Source organism: Macrosteles quadrilineatus, unplaced genomic scaffold (genome assembly GCF_028750875.1).
Source record: "Macrosteles quadrilineatus isolate MER2022 unplaced genomic scaffold, UCM_ALF_1.0 Scaffold_3__2_contigs__length_128488019, whole genome shotgun sequence".
Classification (NCBI taxonomy): Eukaryota; Metazoa; Arthropoda; class Insecta; order Hemiptera; family Cicadellidae; genus Macrosteles; species Macrosteles quadrilineatus.
The window spans coordinates 56,872,478-56,892,226 of NW_026542596.1; the positions used below are offsets into that span (position 1 = coordinate 56,872,478).

The 19,749-nt window shown below is 34.7% G+C and overlaps 1 protein-coding gene across 15 annotated transcripts in view; it reads left to right on the plus strand.

Annotated features, from left to right (window-relative positions):
* Positions 1-19,544, plus strand: part of LOC128990511 (MAP kinase-activating death domain protein) — a 126,549-nt gene extending 107,005 nt beyond the window's left edge. For 12 of the 15 annotated variants that reach the window (XM_054412889.1, XM_054412890.1, XM_054412887.1 and 9 more), the window contains 10 exons: positions 1,934-2,092; positions 2,896-3,040; positions 3,273-3,402; positions 4,222-4,438; positions 4,664-4,873; positions 5,549-5,611; positions 7,811-7,990; positions 11,197-11,269; positions 13,093-13,139; positions 16,761-19,544. In XM_054412889.1, the coding sequence (XP_054268864.1) occupies positions 1,934-2,092; positions 2,896-3,040; positions 3,273-3,402; positions 4,222-4,438; positions 4,664-4,873; positions 5,549-5,611; positions 7,811-7,990; positions 11,197-11,269; positions 13,093-13,139; positions 16,761-16,844 (1,308 nt within the window). In that variant the 3' untranslated portion in view covers positions 16,845-19,544. Of the gene's footprint in view, positions 1-1,933; positions 2,093-2,895; positions 3,041-3,272; positions 3,403-4,221; positions 4,439-4,663; positions 4,874-5,548; positions 5,612-7,810; positions 7,991-11,196; positions 11,270-13,092; positions 13,140-15,154; positions 15,236-16,760 lie in introns of all 15 variants that reach the window. The other 3 variants (XM_054412892.1, XM_054412903.1, XM_054412900.1) reach the window with 2 other exon arrangements.
* The last annotated feature ends 205 nt before the right edge of the window (positions 19,545-19,749 follow it).

Below are 19,749 nucleotides of genomic sequence, written 5' to 3' on the forward strand. Positions count from 1 at the left end.
CATAAATATAAACCAAATTTAATTCATACGTATTTTAATTTTTTTTTTTTAGATAAAATAAGAATCTAATGAACCATCTAGGCATAAAATAAGTCACATCGCAGGAAATAACATTTAAAACATAACGAAATAATAACAAATCAAATTAAAATTAAAATTACAAATGATACAAAAATAAATAAATTTTAGTTGTGTGTTACGTAAAACCTAAATATTTTAACGAGCAACCACAACTATTTTGCTTACATTGTGTGTCCATGTTGTGGCATGTATTTGTGTTGTATATGGTTTTGTCATGTTGGCAACAGTAGCCGACAGCGGCCAGGCCAACCACCATCACCACCACACGCACCGCACAACGACAATGTAGATTTTTGGCTGTTCCACTGTAATGTAGTTTTGGTAGCTTGTTAACTCTTTCTAGATATAAACGTCGACATTTTTAAGGTAGCCTGTAGGGATGAAACTGTGTACATCCTTCATTTGTGTACAATGTACACAACATTTTAAGTAGCCTACGTAAAAGTTTGATGTAACTCAACTTTATGGTTTGGTGGTCATAAAAGAGAAAAACTTCACAAAAATCAATCTTGATTTGCTTGTATTTTATAAACCTGAGAAAGCCATCATAGAAATATGCCACATCACTGATCATGTGTGTCATGGTTTTTGTCACCATGATTAATCCAACCCAGTTTAAAATGGGTTAAGTAACGTTCACTTTTAATTAGCAATATTTCTCTTGAGTGACATAGAACACACCGCACGTTCCAGCCTTTTTACTATCATATAGGTAAAGTTAAGTGTCAAAACTTATAAAAGTATATAAAATTAAAATTTAAATATTATTTATGTATTTTTTGACATTGATAAGAAGTTAAAGGAAAAATTTCCTGATTTATTGCATGAAGCATGAATTTCTCATATAAATTCTACAAAACATTATTGTTTTCTACCCTTCCAAAAAGTTAATAGCATGCATTTCCCCCGCAATTTTTCTTATACAATCATAACAGAAATAATGTTGGACACAGGGCGAACAAATACGCTCTAAGGAAGCAAAAAGACATAAATATACAATATCAAAAATGTATACTACGTTTTTCAAAATTTAACTCAGTAAATATCTCTAGTTCAGACAATGTATGTAATCTCTCAGCATCGTTTTTTAAAACAACAAATCCCAAATTTTTCAACAATTAACTCTACTATTTTTTTTTACTAATTTGTTTGGGATGGGGTATCCTGTAAAACTGGGAACAGTTACTGAAAAATGTCCAGAAAAAAGCTCTATTATCTGTTAATTGTCTCAAATTCAAAAAAAAATCCAAACAAATGCATTAAGATGATACATTGATAAGATGAAATCATTACAACCAGTGCTCGATTTGGGGTGGAACACGGCAGATTGGCATTCCAGCACCTCTCTTTCGGAAATATAAAAATATTGGCTTAAATAGGTACTAATCACATTAAATAGATTACTGTTTTGGCACCGAATTTCTTACTAATCGAGCACCAATACCACTTTTATTGTTCGGAGACATGAAACAGTCAAATTATTTTTGCAATATATGCTTTTAAAATCATAATTACTTCTCTGTGGTTTCCTGGGAAAGAATTCAAATTAACTGCCCTCTTCTCTGCAGGAGTGTGTCCCGAAATTTCATCTATCAGTTTTCCATTTACAAATATCGTAATAAGTTCTTATAGCTTATGAAATACTAATAAATAACTACGAAACAACAGTATTTATTTTTCTTTGATAAGTTACAGCCACCTTGAACATTTTTAAGTTAGAGGAATTTTGTTAGCTAAGATTGTTTTTGTACCCACCATTGTAGTCTTACTGTTAAGCGTCGGGAAGGTTAGATGGGTATTGCGTATTGCGTATGCGAGTGCAAGGTGGTGAGGTGGCTTGGCATGGTTGCAGAGCTCTGACCTGGGAGCGGGTCTGCACGGGTCTCCGGATGCTGGCAGTAGCGAGGCCGGGTCTATCATCACCAACCCAGCGTACAGTCTGCAGCGAGGTCATCGGAACAACGCGAGCTTCAGAAGCACCGTGTCCGACAGCGAGATTGAGCAGGGCAATGTGAGTAGACTAGCGGAGTAGCAGACCCACAATAGTCACCGCTGGCCTGTTGGAGCTAAGCTAGCTTAGTTGAGAAAATTAGTATTTATTTACAAACAACCACTTTGTTGAAACAGCCATGTTCTTTGTGCTAAGCAGGATGAGTTATAGGGTGAGTTGTGGGTCTCCACCCCAGACCCTTACTTACTGGGTGGACCATAAAATAGAGGGGTTTCACAACTTCCCTTATTAGAAAATTCTTTGAAAATTAAGGGCTGAAAAACGAGGTAGGTTTTAATTTATTTTTTACAAAGAGTTGTTCACAAACATTAATGTAGTCACTCATATTTTTCTCTGAAAATATGTATACATCTTTTATCACATTTGCTCCAGTGGGTGGGGGGGGGGGGAGGGAGGGGGGCAGCCTCCTGCTGCTACTATGGTGGTTTCTTTAGCTCAGATTATTTATTGAAAGTTCCATGTTCCAAGTTTTTGTAGATACAAAAAGTAAAGTAATCCGTAACAGCATTTCGTCCTACCTAGGACTTGAAGGGAAATCCACTCTTTCAACGTCTCTCATTTAACAACGAAATAATTAAAATTACCAACCAATCATCTCCCTGAAGAACTTCTATACTTGGATAAAATAACAATGATGTTGTTATCTTGTGTTATCTTTCTCCTCCATCTATCTATTCTTCTGGGCCCTAATATTCTCCCTTGAGTTAATTGAACTCTACATCTTTCCAATCTAACTAATCTAATTGTATACTCACGTTTAACTGGTTCTGTTGACTAAAGAAAATTAATTGTTCTCTTTTCAGTTTCCTCGCCAACAAAAGCCTCGCAATCCTAGTGTGTGGTCGAGCAAATCTTCTCTAAGTACTGGTTTCCGATATCACGGAGGTAACCTACACAACACCTCTACGACTCCAAGCCCGGACTCTGGGAGGATATACCTATTCCAAGGTATGACGTGCTTTTCAAGTCAAACCTTCTAGTCATGTCACTTCATTCTACACTCATATTCACTATTCAGGTTAAATACAAAGAATAGTGTTACTGTCTGAATGTAATTATAATGTGACTGTAAGTGTAAACTATATCGTAGTGTGTTAAGATCACTGCCTGTCTGAGTTATACACGGTGATGGCCAGATGAGGAATCTAAAACTGTTAATCCTCAAATTATGTGGTTGCAGGTCTACTGGGCAAGGACAGGTCCACTGTATGGGACCAGATGCAGTTCTGGGAGGATGCGTTCTTGGATGCTGTTAGTCAGGAGAGAGATATGGTCGGAATGGACCAAGGCCCCACAGAAATGATGGAGAGGTAAATAGTTGTGTTAGTGTGTAAAGAAAGAGTCTAACAAAAACTATTAGCACCATTGGCTCTCAACAATTCTTAATATGCAAAAGAATAGTTTTCAGTTGTCTCAATCTCGCTGTGCTGGTCACAGTCTATTGCTCAGTAGCTGCCACATCGCTTGTCCCTGCCACTCAGATGACCAGTGATACAACATTATGTTACACCAATCGCAATCAGATGCTCTGAAGGCGAGCAGGGCTGTCCATCAAAATATGTATTGTTTACACAACACAGCAGGGTGGCTGAGTGGTTATAGTATAGTGCTCATCTAATCATGGGGTATCTGGTTCACCAACAAAGGTTTGTAGCATTTTGATAATTCGAAACTGGATCCAGCTGTTTTTTTATCCTTGAGGTTAGTAAAGGAACTTTCTAAAGAAACAGCTGATCTTAGTAACAAATCTACACTGTCATTCATTCCAGTCTCTGCACTTAATATTCAGCTTAAAATTTGGATAAAAAGTATCTTGCTGCCTGGGGAGCTAGCTGGTCTAGTGGCAGAGCACAGGACTTCGGCTCCTAATGTCCTAGGTTCAAATCTTGCCAATCACCAATGGATTTTAAATCTAAGTGATAACGCCGCAAATGACTAAGACTAGCCTGAAGTAATGTGTGAAACGGACAACGGTTCCAAGCCATGGCCTCTAAGGATGAAAAGGTTGGACATAAAAAACATTAGGTCACTAAAATGGCCATCCAATCCAGTATGACTGGCCAAATGAGTTAAACGTTTCTATTTAAGAATGTATGACTGACAAAGTTGCCATTTCGTTTGCTGCACAGATATAAGTGCCTGAGTGAGACAGAACGTAAGCGGTTGGAGCACGAGGAGGACAGACTTCTGTCTACGATGTTGTACAACCTGACGGCCATCATGTTGATGATGAATGTGACCAAGGCAGAGTTGAGACGCAAGGTGCGTCGTCTGCTAGGCAAGAGTCACATTGGCCTTGTTTACAGCCAAGAGGTCAACGTTCTACTGGACCAAATCGAGAATCTGGTTAGTTTTTTTCGCTTACCAATAACGATAAAATTGAGAAGAATTCTATTTGTTGTTGTTTTTTGTTGGAATTGAGATCAAGTAAAGAAGTTACGTTTAGGTTTTGAGATTCAACATTTTTTGGTTTTGACCATCACTACATGAAAGTAGAGTTGATACGCTGTTTTATTCAAAACCAAACTAAAGTACTCAACTGGCACATCACTAAGAACTATTTTTGTCCAGCATGGTAACGACATAGACCTGAAGCCGCTAGGGTCACGACAGTCTCACCGTCAGAGTTTCACCGTTCATTCTGGATGTGACTCCTCGGGAGATTTGCTGTTCATGGAGGTGAGGGAGGACGGAATCGTGCTACGGTCAGTCAACGGAGTCATCGTGGAACGCTGGTGGTACGAGTACTTGGTCAACATGACATACAGTCCGAAGAATAAGGTATTGTCCCTCAGCTATAATGGAATTGCATATGTTATGTGAGGATCATTAGTATAGTGAAATTCAATGTTTTAATTGGATGTTACACACCACATAAGGGTTTATCTAGGAGAGAAAGGAGTAATTATTGAAACATTTTGTATTAGTTGTTAGTTGTTTAAACCTCTTATGATTGTTGACCACACAGAACTCAAGGACCTGTATGGAATGTAACAAGTAAAGTAAGGCAGCTACGTAGCTGAGTAGATATAGTGCTTGTCAGAAGGTTGTTGGTTTGGTCCTGAGAATTAAAAAATGTCCTAATGGTTCAAAACTCTGGATCTTTGACCTTTTAATGAATGGTCCTGGCACAGTAATCAGCTGATATTTTAGTCAGTAACAATATTCCACCCTGGTATGTTGGCCAAACGAATCTAATATAAACTAAAACAAGTGACATAGTTACAGTATGTTGCTTGTTTCATTCATTTATCAAATCAATTCTGAAAGTTCTTTTAACCAATGGGCTAGTTTTTTTTTTTTTTTTTTTTTGATATAAACCCGATGAACACACATAGCTCTTGAATTGATCATATGACAGCAGATGAGCTGCAGGAATATTTTTTACCAATAATATTAAAAAACGTTTTTTATTCAGATTTTAAAATGTTGGGGTAAAATATAATTTTGTTTCAGGTTTTGTGTCTTTGGAGGAAGAACAGCGGCCAAACACAGCTGCATAAATATTACACAAAAAAGGTAAGTGGTTAATAACCACTTTTTGTTAATTCTGGCTTAATAAACAATTTGATTTGATTTGATTTGAACCGAGGTTTGATTTAGGAGGACACATTGTTCCAGGATCTCTTTCTGTCTAGAGAAAAACTTTCTAGTCGAAAAACGTGCCTATTTTAAAAGAAATTTGACAAAAATAGCATTTATGGGAACCTTTTTTACTGCTTTTTTTAGCTCGTGGGGATTTAATACGAGGGCTATCCAGAAAGTAGATTACGTTTTTGTCTGTATCCGTTAGGGGCGGAGCTAGCGCGACCATCTTGGTATTAGTTCGTTATGGAGCTCAGTCGGCATCTAGCCATGCTAGTAAGAGGTTTCTGCTGTACTCCGTTGGGTTACTGTGACAGTTTAAAATGTCTGTGTTAATTGAAAATGTTGCAAACTGTGTAGTGCGCGCAAAAAAAAAAGAATGGACTCTTTGGTTACAGTTTGGTAACCAAGCTTTTCGGTTATATGATCTCATGCAACAAACTTCGCAAAATTTGTAGAAAACGACATCTGCATCAACTTTTTCGACAAGTTCGGCAGTCACAATGGTGGGTCTTCCACTTCGCTCTTCGTCGTGAACGTTAGTTCGGTAATTTTTAAATTTAATGACCCACTGACAAACTTTACCTTCAGTAATGTTTTCCCCATAAACTTCACAAAGTTGCCGATAGATTTTTATCGGTTTACAGTTTTTTGCACTCAGTTCGCGGCATTTTCAATTAACACAGACATTTTAAACTGTCACAGTAACTCAACAGAGTACAGCAGAAACCTCTTACTAGCATGGCTAGATGCGGACTGAGCTGCATACGAACTAACACCAAGATGATTGCGTTAGCCCCATCCCTAGCGTATACAGACAAAAACGTAATCTACTTTCTGGATAGCCCTCGTAAATGGCAAATGATAGAAGTGCACCTACTACCTCACGAGGTTGTACCTCCCAGTACATTTTAGTTATTGTCAATCAACTTCATGAACTGTCAATGTCAATAGTTAATAACTAAGCAGTAAGATGTTTATGTGAAAAAAAAAAAAAAAAAAACGGCGTAGATCTGGTTAACTAAGCGATTTTGGAAAAAACGTTTTCTTGATTTTCTCTTTATTTTGACTTATAGAACCATTTCTGGAGTTTGGCTGTTTACTTACGGGACACCCTGTATACAATCTAATGAAAACTCTACCAAGGGAGAAGAACACACAAATAAATTATTCAAGAAACGGGTTCCAGGCGGAAAGCACAGATAGTTCAGTAAACGCAACTACTTTGATTTTTTCAACCCCTACAAGGGGCCTTTTTCTGATACTAATCAACTTGGTAGCCGAGCGGTTACAAAGCTCGACCAGTAATCAAAATGGTGTGGTTCAATCCTAAACAAAAGGAAAGTTTTTTTGGTTCGAAACTGGACCCAGGTGTCCTTGATCATTAAGCTAAGGTTTCCAAGATCACGCTGGGCGGACAGCGTGAGTGGATAAGCGTGATTACGTAATCAAGTTTAAATTGAAGCCATGCTTTTATATGGGTGCGAGTTCCAAGTGCGAGCGATCACGCCGGACATGAGTTTTCAGGCCATCTGTCTGGCGTGAGTCCTGAGAGGGGCACGCTAAAAATGACCCCAGTCATTTCTGGCGTGCACGCCGAGCGGACAAGTGTAGGACTCTTGAGGATCCTCATTTTGTTTTGAGCTATAACACTGTTTTAAATCTTAGATCCGCTTTCTTGCAAACCACCCTCACGCCGAGCTTGATAGGAAATCCGCCGGACAAAAATTAGCGCCAACGGACATCATGCGGGACAGATCACGCTGGCGTGATCTTGGAAACAGTAGCTTTAGGCAAATGATCCTAACTAATGAAACAGCTGATCTTAGTCAGTTGCAAAGCTGAGAAGAGGTCATCTCACTCCATCCTATACTCACTGTATCATATTCGGCTTTAAATACACACCCAAGTGTGCAATGCTGTGAAGAATTGATAGTTGACAAATCAAACTCAATATAAAATTTATTTTATGTAAACTTTTTGTGTGATGTGAACTGTCTGGAACTCTTTCGCAGGTAAATTACCTGAACATTCCTTTTTCCTTAATGTATTTCGTATTTCCAAGTGCTCTTTTCACCCACTCGTCTGATATAAAGTGAAGAATCTCAGATGGTTTTCACACTTGTTTTCCAGTGCAAGGATCTGTACTACTGCATCAAAGAGTCGATGGAGAGGGCGGCTGCGCGAGGACAGGGTGCTCTGACAGGGGTGGAGCTCGGAGGAGAGTTCCCTGTTCAGGATCTCTCGTCGGGGGAGGGAGGGCTGCTCCAAGTCTGCATGGAAGGGGTGGGGCTGCTCTTCGCCAATAGCAAGGTGAGCCTGCATGTCTTTGTCAGTTTTCAGGGCGGTTCTCCACATGACAGGTAAGATAAGAAGACATCTCCAGCGGAAACAAAGTTTTGGGATGTTTGTAAATTTGCAGATTGGTGTTGGTGTTTTCCAATCTTTGTAGATAAGTTAACTAAACTACTCTTTGTTGCCGATTTTCATATAAATTTTTTTGATTTGCTACCAAGAATGGCTGCTAATTTGATACATAATGTAAGGAATACTACTTAAATGCGCTGTACGAAATGGTGCTTCAGATATAATTCCTCTACTGTCTCAAAATTTGTACATCCCGTGAACAAATTACTTATTCATTTCAAAAGCTGTAGTTATTAACAACATTTTAAAAGCGCAAGACTAAATGTCTACTCACTGATTCTAATAATCAATGTTATTTTTATATGACTTTTATGAAATAGCTTTTTTAAACACAAATGAAATCACTATTGGATTACAATTCAATAAAATAAACTGATTCATGTAAGACCAGTATTATGTTGTTCATATAGTAATCTGACTCGATGCAAAAACTGAACTTCTCTGCATTCTGCAAACTATATAGTCTTACAAAATAATTATTGTCAAAACTGTCAGTTGAATCTGTAAAATTTTCTTGGAATTGGAATATTATATGGAATTAAAATACTAGAGGATACAGGAAAAATACCTCTTTTAATGTTGAACATAAAAAATGGACATATTTGAGACAAGTGTAATTTCACAACAAAATTTCATTTTTAGTCGTTAGTTGTTACCACAGTTTATTCTAGGAGAAATTTGTTGGAGTGTAAACCTAAAATAAATATTAAAATCTGTTGATTGTCAAAATCATACGATATCTAATCATAATGTACCTTTTTCAATGATTTAATTTGCTGCGTTAAGAATAGTTATATTTAGTTGGTTCTGGCAATCCATACAGACCATGTTCTTTCCAACAAAACAAAATTCAAGTATTTCTCATCCTTTAGTATTGTTAAACCTGATAAAATAATACAAATTAGGGTTTGTTTGAATTTATTTGCTTTTCAGCGTTTCCTGTTTTCTTCTGATCTTTGTTCGTTTTACATAATTTCTACTTGTGTGTATTTACAAATTCAAAGATCAAAATTCAACTACCATACAAGGACCACTCAAAATATTCCTTAAATCGCTTAAATTGCTTGCTCGAGTACAAAACACATTGAGCTCTTAAGAGACTGAGGAACCCTCCGTGACTATTTGCCCACTCTTTAGTCTCATAAAAGATAAGGTAGTACATTTTTCAGCATACACCATTTAAATTCTTTCAGTTTTGTTAAAATCTATCGATGTTTTTTGGTTTTTTATACAATTTCTTTTCTCTATCTTGTCTATCTCTCTATCATTATTATGTTTCGCATGTTTTATCGATTTCTGTCTTTGTTTTGTCCATTTATGGATGTCGTCTGAAGAAAAAAAACTTTAAATTTCCTTTTGATCAAGAGGTACGCTATTAATATGCATCCTTTATCGGATTTTAAAGTGTTTTCCATATGTTTGTACCACTCTCTTTCTCTTACGATTTTCTACACTTTCTATTTTGCAATGACAGTATAACACTTTTTCACAATATACAGTTTTATTTTGTTACGGCGTTTGTAAAAAAGTTTAAGGAGCTTTTGAGATGGTCCTTAATCTCTTGTGAAATTCCAAAATCTTTAAACGCTTTTCTTGCGAAGAACTAACAAACTAGGTAACGTCTGTAGGTGTATGTAGGTGTGTGTAGAGATTTACGGCTCATACTAGTTTTGTCTTTTCTTTGTTCATTGCTCTGGTTCGTTCGGATGTCAACTCCTCAGGATTTCGAGGTACTGCACTGTTTTCTAGATCTCACGTTGTCGTTCATTTGATTTTGTCTTTACGTAGAGCATTTCCCAATTTACGTTGATTGTTTTTTGTTTGTATTTCCGTTTGAAGCCCATTTACTTAGTTGTTCTGTAGATTTCCATGTTTCGTCCGCTCAATTTGTCCATTGCGCAATTTTATTGTTAAATCTGTTATTAGACACTTTATTTTTTGTTGTTTAGTCATTGATGAACATTATTTTCAGTTGTATGGATAAATCGCATGGGTTGCACAACTTAGTATAGATGTAACTATCCTCACAAACCTCTGACTATTAAAAGACGTCCTGGCCATCTCAGAAGGTTGCCTTAAGCTTTATATTCAGTTTCTGAAGTCGCTTCACTTTCATTTGCTTTTATTTGCATTCACTTAAGTTTTCACTGCCTTTGCTTGTAGCTTTGCATGCTGTTTGCTTGCACTTTATATTATACATAGGTTACTGAATGTTTTGTGTAGAGACTTTCCTAGACTGAAGAAATCTTTAGACAGCAGCACAGTGGAGTAGAGTGTGATGAGTTGACCACCTGAAACTACTTTAATGGTGTACTACGTTGGCTTGTTTAGACTTTACAAATTAAGTTTGCTACAGCATTACAAATATCAATATGTTGAACCTAAACCATAAGAAGTTGTGTTCTCATCATGTAACAACATATTCTGACTGAAGTTTCAAAGTGTGTTCATTTATTGGAAGGAAAGAAAATTTTGAATTATACTCCATACACTTTAAATCATACCAGAAATTCCATTGGCTGACATGTATGTATTAGAAACAGTTTTGGTGCTTAGGTTTATACAATTTGACTGTATATTTTGACTTAGAATCACAAAACATAAATGTAACATGGTTTTATAACCATGTATAATAGAGCAATAACAGTTGTCTGGGTAGCCAAGTGGTTATAGCACTCACCTTAGAACCTGAAGGTCGCTGGTTCGATTCCAAGTAAGATCGTTTCCAGACCCAGATGCCATTTGTCATCGAGCTATGAATTAGATGCTATATCCAACAAAAAAGTCGACGTTAGATAGTAACAAGACCAGGGTTTGGACCAGTCTCTTACAAAACGTAAAAAATGCCACTGGAGTAAAAAAAATATATAAAACCAATTTTTCATCTATTAATAATTGAATTTATACATATGTTACTATTTGTGTCATATAAGTTTTGACTTCATTTTTAATGCTAAATGTATTATCAAAGTCATAATTTTTTAGCTTAACCAAAATTACACGAGCATGATAGGTTTTTGGACTTTTAAAACATATAGATTTTTAAGCCCTCCAAATACAGATAACTAATAGTTATTGCTTTATTTTCACAGTTTTTCGTCAGACTGGACCACATTCGAAAATGCTTTACTCAGAAAGGGGGCATCTTTATATTGGAAGAGTTTAGTAAGTAATTAACTAGTGAGATAGATACTACTAACATCTTCTGAAATAAACTTTGTACCAATAGAAATATTTAGTTTTACAAGTTTATTAAAGATGACAAGAAAATATATGTAAACTATCAAGCGGTGCCAATATATTTTTTTATACATATGATTTATTACTACTTGGAGATCTTAACTTACCTTTATCATTTAACTAGCAGAGTACCCGTCCTTTGTACGGGGTTGGCATATAAGTTTAAAATGCTTATTGCAGTTATACTCTAGCTTTGCGTTTGCAATGGGGGAGGACACATTTTGATAACATTTGCTTCTTTAAATTTACGGTATACTATAGTATTACACATCTACCATAGCCATAATGTTCTACCACTTCACCTAAACAGTGAAGAAAAATAAGTTATTAAAAATTGGCAAAAAATCACAAATCATTCTTAACATTAAAAACATAAACATAACTGTAAACAATCCTACTTTGACAGTTCTCATTGTGTATCACAGTTTTTGTTGCTGCTTAGTTCAAATTAACTGTTTACATAAATGGAAAAAAATATAGTGCTGCACCCTGTTGGTAAATCTTATAACTTTTTAATGCTTTTGTATATCATAGAACCAAATTTTGTAGTTGAAACAGCTGACTAAATTCTTTAATCCCCTTTAAATATGAATACTCATAAGGTTAACATGGGGCACTACAGAGCCACTGGGGCGGAGCCCGAAAGTATTTTTGATATAAGAATATGCCTATATGTTAATCGGGAATGTGAGCTATCTTTATGCCAAATTTCAGCCCAATCCGTCCAGTGGTTTATGCGTGATTGAACTTCAAACAAACACACAAACTTTCACATTTATAATAACTAGCTTTTACCCACGGGCTTCACCCCGTTTGACATCATAAGTATTAATAAAACTATTGATTGGTTAAGTTAACCTGAAATAAACAAAATACAGTAAAAGAAACAAATAATCACACCTGATTTTAATAAGGTAATAAATTGAAAGAATAACAAACAAATAAGTACAGCTGAGGTATTTTTAACATTAGGTATATGAAAAGTTCCCTTTAGAAATGAATTACGACCTTAAAGGGCAATTTATGACATAATGGATAATTTTGCGCAAGGTTTCTCGTCATGACGAACATTTTAAGTACTGTATATGGTTTATGGGGGTGTGACTTGTAGTTTTCTCAAAAGTTCATGGGTAATTTTGGCTTTATATATAGATTCGCTATTTTGTATTTTAAGTATGAATATTTATTTTTATCTTTTAAATTTTCCAACCAATCTTTATGAAACTTGGTATGTATTTTATTTTATATTAAGGTAGATGAAATCTATGTCATAAAAACCTAACTCTGTCCAGTTTAAAATTTCAAAAATAACGGCCATTTTGATTATGAGATTACTAACGCATGGCTGATTGTATAAAAAATGACAATTACACATTCATATAGTATTTAAAATTTTCAATAAAACAAAACCAAGTTTAAAAAGGTTGAATGACAAACAGCTGTAATATTATGATTTGTTGTTGTAAATCCAGACAAGATAAGGAGAAGCAAGGGGTGTGTCTTATTTTGCCTCATTTTGTCATATTTGGACCAGATTTCTTGAACACAACTGGAACTGGTTGGTGACCTTTATTAACCTTAACCTTTTAAAAGTTAAAAATAAATTGATGAAAAATCCTTATCGAAGCATTTTTGAAGAGTATAAGTAGACAAGAGACAGTTTACAACCAGTATTACCTTAACTACAGGGTTTCCACCAAAATAAATATACCTACTCTTTAAAATTAACTGGAGCAAATTATTTTCAGATCCGAAAACACGTCAAGTTATCCAAAGGCGATACAAGTCATCAATGGTAAGTAGTAAAACTATTTTGATGTTCAACTTTGTAACATTGATGAATAATATTGTTCTGTGATTGTAATGCATTCTTGTTTTGTTTTGCGTTTTAGTGCAGTTTTGCTGGAGTTGAGGCAAATGTTTGTGGAAATAGCTATGCTGCTGGGATTAGCAGGCTTAAGCTGAGTTGCAGTTTTACTGGATGTTAATAATAGACATGACAATATGACACCATAGACAAAATAGAATAAAATATAGACTGTCAAAGGAAGGTTTCCACAATGTGCCGCTAGGAGTGCTGTGTAGTTACGCACACCGCTGCAGATGAGGAGCCGTATGCTACCAGCAGACGCTGCAGCGGTGTGCACCGTAACTACACAGCACTCCCAGTGGTGGACGCCGAAACATATGCTAACTGCAGCACTGCTGTTGGTCTATATTTATTCTAATTGTCTATGAGATGACCATGTCTATGATTGATGGAATCGTTTTCAGACAATACACAATTTATTATTCAGTTGTTACAAATGTCATACCAATTATGTAAACTATTTACATTTAAAATCCTGAACCAACTATACCGAGTTAATTATGATTTATAATGGTTGTTGTATTCTAGTAAGGCTATTTCTTTTTAACACGTAAAACCCTTCTTATTCTTCATCAATTTGTTGGATAACAACATGTTTTATTAGCCCTGTTGTATCTCGTTAAGTCAGTATTTCAATGCCTTGTTAGAAATATAAGACAGTTAAATCAGACATCACTTTATTTTCAGTTGAAATCCTTTAAGTTTTAATTAAAAATTGTAAAAAATCATACTACCTAACTAGTTAAATTTGCATATTCATAATAATAAACAAAAGACTAAAGAGTATAGAATTAACCAATAGCAACAAAAATTTGGGTGTACTGCTAACCTAGTGGTTAGCATCTAGGACTTTGGTTCGAAAGAGATAGTTTTAATCCCTATTGTGTACAAAAACTACAAGGGTTATCCAGAAAGTAAAGCACGTTTGGTTATGATGCCACTAGGCCACTAGGTAATGTGTTTGATCGCGTACATTTTGGTGCGTGCACACTCGGCAACTCAGTTGGTATCCAGCCGTGTCAGAGGAAACATTCTTGTGCTGCCCGTTTTTTTAAAATTTCAACTTAAGATGAGCGCTGCGATTAAAAATCCCGCCAGTTAAGAGGTGCGGTCAGTGATGCAGTTTTTGTTGGCAAAAAACTTAAAACCGATATACATTTATCGCCAAGTATGTGAAGTTTAAAACAACGTAATTAAAGAAAGTTGTGAGAAAAAATGGCCGATCTGATGCTCATGAGTCATGACGAAGCAAAGGGCGTCCGCCTGAGCATTGTGCCTAATGGAACTGGTCGCTAAAGTTGATGAAAAGGTTTGTGAAAAGCACCGATTCCCGATAACGGAGCTTTCGCTTTGTTGTGTGACAATTTCAAACACCACAGTCCGTGAAACTTGAGAAGTCTCAGTTTTAAGTTTTTCCACATAAAAATCACTTTAAAATCCACTTAAAATCATATCATTGGCCGTACCTCTTCACTGGCAGGATTTTTAATCGCAGCGCTCAGCTTAAGTAGAAATTGTGAAATAATGGGCAGCATGAGAATGATCCAGTTGTCACGGCTGAAAGCCAACTGAGGTGCAGAGTGCGCACGCACCAAAATGTACGCGATCGGCACACAGCTAGCGGCGTCAGAACGAAACGTTCTTTACTTTCTGGATAGCCTTAATATTTGAGGTTAGACCACTTTTCCTTAAAAGCGTTTGTAATTGCTTGGTTCTAAATGCCAGTGACACAAGCACTCAAAAAACATTAAAAATTATAAAGTTTAAATTTGGAAAGTTATAAGTTAAAACCTTTTCTTTTCATTGCACACTCTTAAATTCACCTCCAACCCCTTCCCTGTTTCCCTTGGCATGTTTAGGTTAACCTAGTTCATTACACAATTAGTTTATTTATTTTCTGTCAGCTCCGCATGATTGTTGTACGCATGTCTGTTCTTTAGGCAGCAGAAATCAACAAGACCCTTCACCGAGTGATTTCCGTTGTATTTACCAAGAAACTCGCCACTTCCTGACGCATGCATGTCAGTTTGTATGCTTTTTATTTTTTATTTTCAGTTCAAATGTTTTATTTTGTTAAGCCTTTCTTGATGTGAATGGTTGTTTGTGTGAAGATTTTTTTTTACCAATGTTACCTTCCATCCATTCTGCTGTAGAAGTGCTTTGTTTTGTTTGGTGAATTATTTTTAAAGTTACTCAGTTCAAACATAAACCTGTAAGATTCCAATAAAAAATTTACTTATTTGTTTAAAATTAGGTCTTAAACACATCATATTGGATAAAACTTAAACTTTGACCAGAATAGGTAAATAAATATAATTAAATGGTAGAAATCTTACTTTACAAAGTCAATTACATTGCCAAAGCCCTTAAAAGTCCTATATTTCTGGTAATGTGCAGATAAATTAAGATTGTATGGATGCAATCTGAAACGGTGCATTATAACCTTCAATAATTACATTGCCCTGCTTTGTTTGAGAATGCAATTAATTATAATCTGAATTTGATCCTCTTTAATTGAATTGTGATTACTGAGTTCTTTAAAGGGGATTCTCTACTAAAGAGTTTTTTTTATTTTTCTGATTCTTATTTAAATAGTTGATTCTTTAGTATATTTTAAATTTAATTTTGACTAAAAAATAAGACCACTCTATTATATCCATTTACTTTGAACCATCATAAAAAATAAATAAGTCATGTTGTTGTAAAACATGCATAACAAATTCAAATTTTATGAAAAGCATTCGATTGTAAACATTAAACATCTTCAAAGAATTTTGTAACTAAAGTCAATAAAAGACTATAGTAAAACTTAATATTTCTTATAGGCCATTTATTGCCTAGAGGATTTACCCACTTCCCAGTTTAGAATTAAAACTATAGATTGAATGGCATTTTTGTATTTAATATGAGTGAAATGAATAAATACTGTTGAAATGTTGTTTAGTGTTGACATATTGAAGGTCAAATTTAAATTAAAAAGACTGTAATGTAAAGATTGAACATAAAACCTAGGCCAATGTTTGGATTATAAATAAAAGGAAGGCAAAAGACTGATTGAATAAAAAAAAAACACTGTGAAATAACATAAATTATAATAATTGCTGCAGACAAATTAGTGGCTTTTGTAGCTAAATTTTATGAGTTTGTAAATTTGTATATTTTTGGAAACGTTTTTATGTAGTTTCCATTACTTATGTATCATTCTTTTTTCATTGCCAATAAAAATTTAACTGCAATCAGCAAAATATTTATGTAGTCATAGTAGGGTACCCACCTACACCTACCAAGGTAGTGAATGACAATTTCCTGAAAAAAAAAACATTCCCTGATTTTGCGTGAGACCCAATAAACTTTTTATTACTTTCAAATTTGTGCATTATATTTATTTTATAAATTTAAATCCAAGAAATTTACAATTTGTAGTATATTTCTGGTTTGATTTCAGTTTCTGTGTTTTGGGTTTACTATATTTACATTTCTATAAATAGGGAAACCTGAACAAAGGTTAACACAGAATATTATCTTTATGATTCAATCCATTTGCAGGCCGACCAGATTTGTTACGCTGTTCTATGTGTGTTCTCCTACATGGCAGCCGGCCACGAGCAGAAGCGAGCGCTGCGTCACTGACGTGGACTGGCGTAAACATGACTCTCTGTATATCCTCATGTTACATCGGCTTTAGACAACGACTTACATATATTAGTTGTATCCTCTTAGTGAGCTAATGCATTAATTATTCAAAAGTACCTAATTTCTTAACACATATTAATTTCACAGCCCAAATAAACCTCTCTTAAGGAGTTACTTTGAAGTGGAGAATATTAGTTTGCAGAATCAAATAAAATAGTTCTTAGTTGACAAACCTGTTTGAACATACGGTAGAATCTCTTTTAGCCAAACAAATTTTCATGACTAATGGAAACAGCTTAAATAAGTGAAAACACTTAAATACATCTTTGACAAAGGAAGAGAAACACTTCCTATCTACTCTATGGTTTACAATCCCTGTCTTATCATAAATAGATGGTGAACAAATTCTTGATTCTAGACAAAATGAAAATACAGATAAACTAATAATAGCAAAGTTTTGGCAACATGAAATGGACTCTCCTTTATTTTGGGTAAGAGAGGTTCCACTGTTATCAGTGTTAACCCTAAATTTAGTTATGAAATTTTTCCAATTGTAAAACTTGTAGTTGTCTATGGGGACATCAGATGAGAACACCGTAGAATAAAACATTAAAAGTTACCGCCTTGTCAATATTAGAGTGTGGTTGACAATATTATCTGTAAATATGCATCTAGTCTGTAGTGAGTAAGAAAATAATGTGCCCCAAAATGTAAGATCTGTAAAATAAATTGTTTTTGTTAAATTAATATAGCTTTAAAACGTGGAGCTAAAGAGGAATAATTGTTTTTGAATATTAAAATAAGGATTTAGCCTATAAATTAATTTTTTTAACCCTCCGGAACATGTGATTTGTGAAATCTCTTTTTATATGTGTTAAACGTTACGTTTGTAAGCTGCAACAATATGAATTCTTGGCTCTCAAACTTTCAAGGAAACAATGAAAACTTCATGTTGTTAGCCTCCGGATCACTGGTATAGTAATAAATAATGGTTAAAATACCTTATACTGTCAAAGTGATCCTTTGTAGTCTATATAGCTACTGCAGTTTCGTTCCCGATGGGGTCGAAAGGTCAGTCTAGACCTGCCCTCCGTGCGTATCGGGTTTCCCGGTACCGGCGTTTTTGTAATGTTTATTTATAATTGTTCGTATTTTTGTTTGTGTGTAATTAAATGTGTGACATCGATAGATTCTAACTTAAACGACTTCGTCTGGAACGAAATTTGATGTCCTTGACAGCCCGATGAAGTTCCCATCGGGAACGAAACTGCAGTAGCTATATAGACTACAAAGGATCACTTTGACAGTATAAAGTCTTTAAACCATTATTTACAACAATGAAAAATATTAATGTATTGGCTGACTTGTCTATTGTAAGAATTTACCAATTACCACTAACATTTAGCATTTGCTACGTTTGTGTACAATTTTCTAAACAATATAAAAAATATGGAGTTTATGTTTATGTTAGTCAACGGGTAGTTAAAAAGCACTCCCTTACACAAAATACACAAGTTAACTTAAAATGTATTATAGAACATGTTAATACTGTATAATGTAAAACAAAGTATTGATGGTTCTATTTTGTGTTGTTATTATGTAAATAGTCATAGTATATACTGTATATTTGTGTATAGAGATATTTATAGTATTGAAAAATAAATGAAACTGCTATTAATATAAATTGCATATATGAATTGTTTGATCAGGTATGATACAGTGTCTTGTTATTATGTCTTGAGTGTTTGATGGAAGATAACTGTTTCAGAGTGGATATAAAAATTACAGCATTATTGAAGTTTACCTATATTTTTTATATACTTAAACTTTATACCTTTCTGTTACAATTGTGTAGATAAAATATGTAACGCAAAGTAAAATTCATCATTACATAAAAGCATTGAGTATGCACGTATAAGCATATAAGCCTCTGAGGACCTTTTAATCATTTAGTATTAAAAACTTATTAAAAAACAACGAAACTAAGAACAAACAAATGAATTTCATCAACAAAAATGACATTTTACAACCTACAATGAAAGTAATAATAAAAAAACAACCAAACTACCTTACCAACAATCCCGAAGTGAAGTAGTTCCGGCCGCTGACGCTACTCTGCAACAGCGCTGTTCAGGTAACGATAACCTCCATTCAGTGGCTACTCTAATACGTGTATACTCAATGATAAAAGTCATTATTCTAAAGCTTGTTGGTACAATTAACTCAGTAATGTGAGGTTAACTGTTGAAAACAGTCCATTGGTATGAAAATGGACTCTGTAAAAAATTAACTATCATAGCCTGTGACCCATTTGAACTAATTCATCCACTAATCGTTTAAGACTAAAATAAAATGACAAATGAGCAATAGCTTTATCATGATCAGTCCGTGTTCGAAATTGGCAATATTAACTGTTAATTGTTTTTATATGCAGAGTCTATGTTTGTGTTGTCCCTGCATGTATATGGATTTGATGTTTTGGTATATTTTGTACTATTTAATTTGTACACCAAACTATTTGTATGTTTGTCGTAAATGGGATAAAAAGATTGGTTTTCTACCTTTGACAAAAATGTTGAAAAAGTTTGAACTGCTGTGAAAATATTATTTTATAAATTTGAATGGACATATCGAAAAATGTGCTTATTTTGTAAACGTTGCTATGTTTAGTATATAAAAGCAAAAATTAAATGAATTGAACAGTAAAACTTGTTTGTGTGGAAATTCCAAATGCCTCTACCAAAATGCTACACAATATTGTTGTCTGAAATAGGTTTTTTGCAAGCATCCAATATTTTCTCTTTGTAGACTATTTATTGAATGCATAATCTTTGAAGGTGCTCTACTTTGAGTTCAACAGTGAGCCCTCTCATTTCATCTATCTATACTATTATAAAAAAGA